General features: G+C 38.8%; 1 protein-coding gene across 2 annotated transcripts in view; it reads left to right on the top strand.

Annotated features, from left to right (window-relative positions):
* The first annotated feature begins 613 nt into the window (after positions 1–613).
* Positions 614–6,985, top strand: part of LOC138012738 (cytochrome P450 20A1-like) — a 30,773-nt gene continuing 24,401 nt past the window's right edge. Inside the window, exons 1-5 of one of the 2 annotated variants that reach the window (XM_068859615.1) lie at positions 614–820; positions 2,471–2,523; positions 5,206–5,375; positions 5,559–5,704; positions 6,715–6,882. In XM_068859615.1, coding sequence (XP_068715716.1) covers positions 725–820; positions 2,471–2,523; positions 5,206–5,375; positions 5,559–5,704; positions 6,715–6,882 — 633 coding nt within the window. In that variant the 5' untranslated portion in view covers positions 614–724. Of the gene's footprint in view, positions 821–2,292; positions 2,524–5,205; positions 5,376–5,558; positions 5,705–6,714; positions 6,883–6,985 lie in introns of both variants that reach the window. The other variant, XM_068859616.1, reaches the window with a different exon arrangement.

Genomic DNA, 6,985 nt, shown 5'->3' with positions numbered 1-6,985 from the left:
GGGGAGCATGCCCCCGGACCCCTTAGAATTGTTCGGCGCCTCTGCCACTAGAAATATGCGACACTTGCGCCGTTGGCCCAGTCTCTAGCAAGCGTCTCACTCTTTGGAAACTTTAAGACTTGATAGCTCTGTGTACAAACAAAAGTATTTGACAGCAATGTTGTGTATTGAACTGGATACATTTCCCGCTAAAAGCTAAAATGAAGCAGGCGTGACAAGTACTAGGTACCAACTCCTTTATTGAGTATTTTTGATTAGTGTCCGGTGCATTTTCGGTTTGCGAGACGCACTGTGGCTAGTGGCTAGCCTGCGTAGCATGGCGGTTTTGTCGAGCCGGGCGCACTTACTTAGCAACCAAAACCGCCATGCTACGCAGGCTAGCTAGTGGCAAGTCCAGTCACCGTATACGATTCCGACCGGAATACCTTGATTTTGGGTGTATTTAATCGCTATTTTAACGGAAAATAGAGGAAATGGCAATTTTAAGTAAGGTAATTTTGTTTTTAAGATGAAACGGCTAGAAAAAAAATATGAATGTACCCAGTCGTCGTAAAATTTGTCGTCGTATGCGATTGAGGTTCCCAGTTGGTTGTGGGTAATGTCATGTAGAAAACAGCCGCGTTTCAGCGGCTATCACCCATAGTAGGGACTCGAGTGAATCGGATGGGTCATCGGATGGGTTATTGTCTTTTCGATTTGTATTTGCCCTTCATCGCCGTTCCAGATGTTCCCGTCTCATCTTTCTGTGACTGACCTGGGTGTCTTTGCGGTAGCAATGGTTTTTGGTTTGGTAGTGGTCCTTCTTTCCTTGTTCGACTTTGTAAGTACCTTGAGTTGTTCCTCTGCGTTTTGTTCGGCACGTGACATTAATTTGTTAATCCATCCCGTCTTGGAAACGTGTGAAACTGGAGAAAATAGGTGCAGTGGTTAAAATTCTCACGGTACCTTGGTTTTGCTGTAAAAACTCCATGCTAAATTGCAGAAATACCCGAATTCCGACTGAATATAGTCAGCAAATCTTCACAGTGATCGAGAACTTTACTCCAGGGGCCGGTTGCTCGCTTCGCGCGGCATTAAGCTGGCCTCCTCGCAAGCCTCGCGTCTTCGCTCGGCTTGCTCGTTGGCAATAGGCCACTTTCGAAAATACCATAATAATCTTTGTCTGTCCCCCCAAATCTTGCATAAGCATTATTTCCAGTTTCTCTTGGGACTTACAATGGTCCCAAAAGAAAACAAAAACAATGCTCATGCAAAATTTTGGGGGAAAAACAAAGAGTATTATGGTATTTTCCGAAGTGGCCTATGAGATATACATACAATAAGTAATGAGTAACGTGTAATATTTGTGTGGTTGTCAGAGATACGTGACTTCCTATCAGTGTATGTGTCACAAACTATTGTGACAAAAGATAAGGGAGACAAAAACGTGCAACAGAATTGACAAGCAATGTTTGCTGCATGGTTACAAGCAATATTGTCTGGGGAACGCCTGCTTATCGCTTATTGTGCACCGGAACTTTTCCGCCAGAAGGGATCAAAGCTGTCCTTGGAAGACCCAAAGACGTGAATGTTTGGTCCCTAGGGATGCTATTGTTCGTCATAATCAATCCGGATTTGAAGTACCCTTATCAGTTTGAGTTGGAAAAGGTTCAAACCACAAATTACCTTTCTGTGTTGGAGAGCCTCATTTCTAAAAATGAGAAGCCGGCTCACTCTGATCACTAATGCATGCACATTTCCGTCTGCGGAAAATGTAGACCACCGCAAAGACTGGATCAGTGACTTATAACAAAAAATTATTCTGCCGTTCTGGGGTGTTTTTCATCTGCATGTAGCAGCATAATGTGTGGTCTTAACTGAAGCTGTCAATTCTGTTGCGTAGTTGGCATGTTCCATGAAGTGTTTTTGTGTCTTTATCTTTTGTCACAATAGTTTCGTGACACGTACACCGCTAGGAAGTCACATATCTCCAGGGCCGTAGCCAGAAAAAACATATGACTGAGGCAATGTCCATGGTTAAATTCTCTTCAGAGGTATTTTAGGTTTTTATAATGAGCACATTTTAAAGACAACATTGAAATCGTGCTCTATTTAAAACAAAAATATGAAAAAATGACTGAGACAAGTGCCTCGGTTTGCCTCGTACTGGCTACGGCCCTGGTCTCTGTGGCACAACCTCACAAATATTACATATTACTCATTACTTATTGTATTTATACATGTATCATTTATGTTCTAACATTTTTCTGTCTTTTAGGATTTGGGTTGATTTTCCACAGTTCTGTCTTTTAGGATTTGGGGTGATTTTCCATGGTTCTGTCGTTCCATGGTTCCGCCGTTCCAGATTTTAGGGTCGCCCAAAGATATGGGTCCAGCGCAATTGAATGATCACCAGCTCTGAGAAGGAGTTGACATTACAATGTATGCTTTATTAATACACAACACAATGAGAGTTATTGCTCTCTTTCAGAGGGGCACATCAAAAGGCCCATCAATCCCAGGAGAGGAACCATCAGATCCAGAGTAAGAAGTTAAGGATTCCTCTCTGAGGGGTTTCCTTTTGTTTCACATTTTTTTTGTTGTATACTTATTAACAGTAGCTTTTACTTTTCATCCAATTTTAAATCCTTGTTTTACCACATACATACATACATACATACATGCATTCATACATTCATACATACATACATACATACATACTTTATTGATACTCTCTTAAACAGGGCTTTTCAGCAATGTTAACTATTACATAATACTGGTAATTAAGAAAACTTACAGTATTTACAGTAATTTAATTACATTCAAAATATATTCAACTTTATTCAATTTGAATCAAAATATATTCAAAAATATTTCGTATGAAACATAAATTATTTTTAAAAAGTGGCTGCTTAAAACTATTAAATTATTTAGTATTTTTAATATTATCGGCTAGCCTATTCCATTCCCTTCGACCCTGAAAGTAAAATGCCCTTTACTCTATTGACAATCTACGTCTGGGGACCACAAAGTTGTTGCATCCCCTTCTGTTATATAATTCATGTTGTGAACTGCTGAATCTTCGTATCATACTCTTTGATATCTACTGGATAGGTAACTTCTAAACCTCGAAGTCACAGAAGCTTTGGTAATTTTTAACAATAGATTATGATCGAGGCTGTCAAAAGCTTTTAACATATCAAGCAGTACTAGTAACAAGACTGCATTTTCATCAATACTGCCTTAAAATTGTTGTCTGTAACATTTGAGGGCAGTTTCTGTCAAATGCATTTTCATGTTACCACTTTGAAAAGTCGATAGTTTATCATGCGTGTGCCAGGATTTTTCGTAGCGCTATGTTGATATCCGAAGATGTTCAAAGACTTTCTTCTAGGCATTACAACGATCGATGCATTGAATATTAATTATTTTATAAGGTAATATAGAATTCGGAGGAAGTCGATCATTCACGTGGATTTTTATTTTCTCTTACTGGTTTCAGTTTCTTTAAATAATTAATATTTCAAGTGTCAGTCAATTCTGTAATAATGCTTGTAATGTTTCTACCAGGCTTGAGTAGGCATGACATAAACGTTTTCCATCTGCAGCGGTGACAATCACACCTTACATGTAAGTGTGACGCTTGGCAGGTATAATAAATAAATATTTTACTCACCGGCTGGGAGGTCTGTATAAGGAAAAAGTGTGCCCAAGGTCTTGAGTACGGCCCAAGGGCACAGTTTTTAACTATACAGACCGACCTTAGCCGGGGAATAACATATTTATTTTAAATTTTCTGCTTTTTTTTTCTGAAAATGAACATGGTAAACTGGTTCGCAAGAGGCATTTCTACGCACACTATGTCCCACTAGCACAGTTGAAATTAACTGAAAAAAGCGTGCTGTTCGCTCATGACACGACAGTCCCCTGAAACCAAAATTGCATCATTAACCCTTTGACATCCATTTTACTCTGTCTAACGCCAGATGATTTTACTCGTAAATGGGGAACCCCTGTTAGTCAATAGGTTAAACACAAAATAATTAATTGCAAATCCATAACTTGGTAACTATTTTAACGCAAGGATCGGTGAGTTGTGACTGCTAAAACGTATAATACCTTAGACATTCACCAGAAAAGGGAATGTAAGTGACCTTAAAAGCAGCTACCGTATTTACCCATGTATAAGTCGACCTTTTATGGCCTGAAAAGAAGCTCCAAAAATCGCCCTCGACTTATACACGGGTCAAAGATTTTGAGCCAAGTTCCAGCTAAGTAATTTATTCAAAATTAACGTAATAATGATTGTTGTCTTGGGCATAACGAACGTGGTGGACAAAAGCCGACAAAAGACTTCAAAATGAATGACAAAGACTTCAAAATGAATGTAAGCAATTCCAGTTGAAATGAAAAAGTATTTGTCCAAATCTAAATGTTGAAGATACTCACAAGCACAAATATGAAATAGACACTGGAGATTTTCGCTTTCCAAAGGCAGAAAGCTCTAAAAGGCATTTCTGTTTCTTCAAATGAACGTGATCGTTCAACGGCTTAGTAACCTGGTGCAATACCTCGTGTTTGCGTGCAAGCTATTGCCACTCGTGTTGCGTGAAAATGCTGGTTGGTAATTATTCTTTTTTTATTCTTTATACAAACCTGGCTGATTTAAATGCATTTGCAAACTTCGTATTGTTTGGTTTATGACTTTTGTTTTGTTTGTCATGTGAGAAATTATAAGTCAAGGACCAATTAAACCTTGCACATCTTCGCATCGTTCACAAGTTATTTTCAAAGATTGACTCCTACTTCTGTGATGTTGCGCTTATCTTCTAAAGCCCTTTATCGTTCAACAACGAAACAGGTTAGTTTGAGGTTTTCATGTTCGATTTTCTGAGAACTTTTTCGAATTTCAAGGACAAAATACCCGCATATACAACAACTGCTGAGCCACCAAACTATTTATAAGCGCTTAAGGCCCTGCTTTTTTGTGTATCCACATTTCCAGAAATCAAAGAATACAAGATTATTGTCCCAGTAACATCTAACAAAGAAATTAAGAAATTGCTTTTTTTGCCATCAAAAATGGGGGGTCGACTTATACACGGGATCGACTTATACACGGGTAAATACGGTATTTGAAAGGGAAAACTGAAACTGAAACTGGAGTAGGTTTCGCCATGAGAAAGGCAATGACAATACTGTTTCTTCCATGCCTGCCTTTTGCAGGATGGGCAATCTTATTGACATGGGAAAAGCCGGAAGTCTACATCAGTATTTAATGTTTTTGCACGAGAAGTATGGTGCCGTAGCAGGATTCTGGTGGGGCAGGCAATATGTTGTGAGCTTGGCTTCCCCTGAATACTGGAAAGAAGTGCAATCCAGCTTTGACAGACCACGTAAGTGAAAGGTCTGAAGTGAGTAACTTTAAGTGTCTTCATTCAACATCTTTAAGTTTGAGTTATTTTGTACACTGTACCATTGTACAAGACTTTTGCTGGGTGTTTGATATAGATGAATCCCTTGTGCGGCCGTTCTGTTTTGAAAATGGTCTCATGAAGAACCTTTTTTCCTATTTCTAGAGGAGCTATTCAAACTGTTTGAACCTCTTATCGGTAAAAAGAGTATCCAGTATAGTAATGGACCTGGTGGCAGAAAGAGACGGCAACTTATGGACAGAAGCTTCAGTCATGAATCTGTCAAAGCCTACTATGAACATTTTGTTCTGGTAAACATGTAGTACGCATGATTGTAACAATTTTGTTCCTTAATTTTTTATAATGATGCTGTAAAGTCCTCTGATTTTCAAAGAAAATACTTTACTGAGATACATGTACTTTACTGCTATGTTAGTAGCATGCAGAATTAATCTTGGGCTACATGACCTTTCATGGGCCTTATTACATCATTTCAAGGGCTGCGTGTATAACTCCTGGAAAGTGATTGATTAATCAGGTTTTTAATAATGGAAACCATTTTTTTTGCAATTACTAGATCAACTGCCATTATTACATTTGTGTACACTGTAGCTTGTAAGGTTGAAGTAAGACCAGAGTTGTTCTTTTGTTAATTACTGCATTTTTCATAATTCTGCGGAATTAATCCTCGAGTGCCAACGGCCAAACTGCGTTTTGGCTTCGATCACTCAAACTTCCGACGCCAACCACAGAGGACGAAATCAATTGATGCGTATCTAACCCACCAATCAGCATCTTTGGTTCCCATGGTACATTTGTATATGCAGACTCGACGCCGCTGGAAAGTAATGGATTCTGTGCAAATCTTTTTACTGAAGAGTTTCTAAAAACACGTCAACAACGAAGGAGGCAGAGAAGACCCTGGGAACGAGGTTGTCCATTTTCCCGGCTATGTTTGGAAAAATTTGATTGATGGAAGCCAAAACGCAGTTTGGCACCGCTTGAAGGTACGATTCTGCAGAATTATGAAAATCACAGTAAAACAAGTTTCCTGAGATAGCTTATAATTAATGTGCATTTTACTTCTTTTGCTTGATAGTCATTCTTTTGCTGCATTCATGGACATTTTGCTGGTCTTTAATAGCAAAGGGGAAGATCATTGATTTTGCAGTGGATTAACAATTATTATAAACAAAAACAACAAATCAGGCATAATATTAATTTTAATATGGGACCAAACTAACATGCAGCATGTACACACTCCTATGCTTCACGCAGGCCTTAACTACAGTACACAATAATTCTAGTATCCTGTAAACAGATTGCGAAGGAAACTGCTGATAAGTTTTCCACTAGCAGTCCTCAAGAGCATATTCCTCTGGGGAAAAGTATGATCTCTATGGCAATAAGAGCTATATCTGCTGCTGGAATGGGTCGGACATTTATGGACAGCAAGGAAATTGACAAACTTGAGGCAATGTATGAAGTGGTAAGTTATTTACTGTATTTTTTCTGCAGAGTAAGAAATGTCAATCCTGTGCTGTCTTTTCTTGGGCAACATGTTTATGGCATTTCATTTTCTACTTGTTTGA

The sequence above is a fragment of the Montipora foliosa genome, chromosome 8, assembly GCF_036669935.1.
Source record: "Montipora foliosa isolate CH-2021 chromosome 8, ASM3666993v2, whole genome shotgun sequence".
NCBI classification, from domain to species: domain Eukaryota; kingdom Metazoa; phylum Cnidaria; class Anthozoa; order Scleractinia; family Acroporidae; genus Montipora; species Montipora foliosa.
The sequence above is the reverse complement of the archived record's forward strand: the minus strand, read 5'-3'. Positions and strand labels throughout refer to the sequence as shown.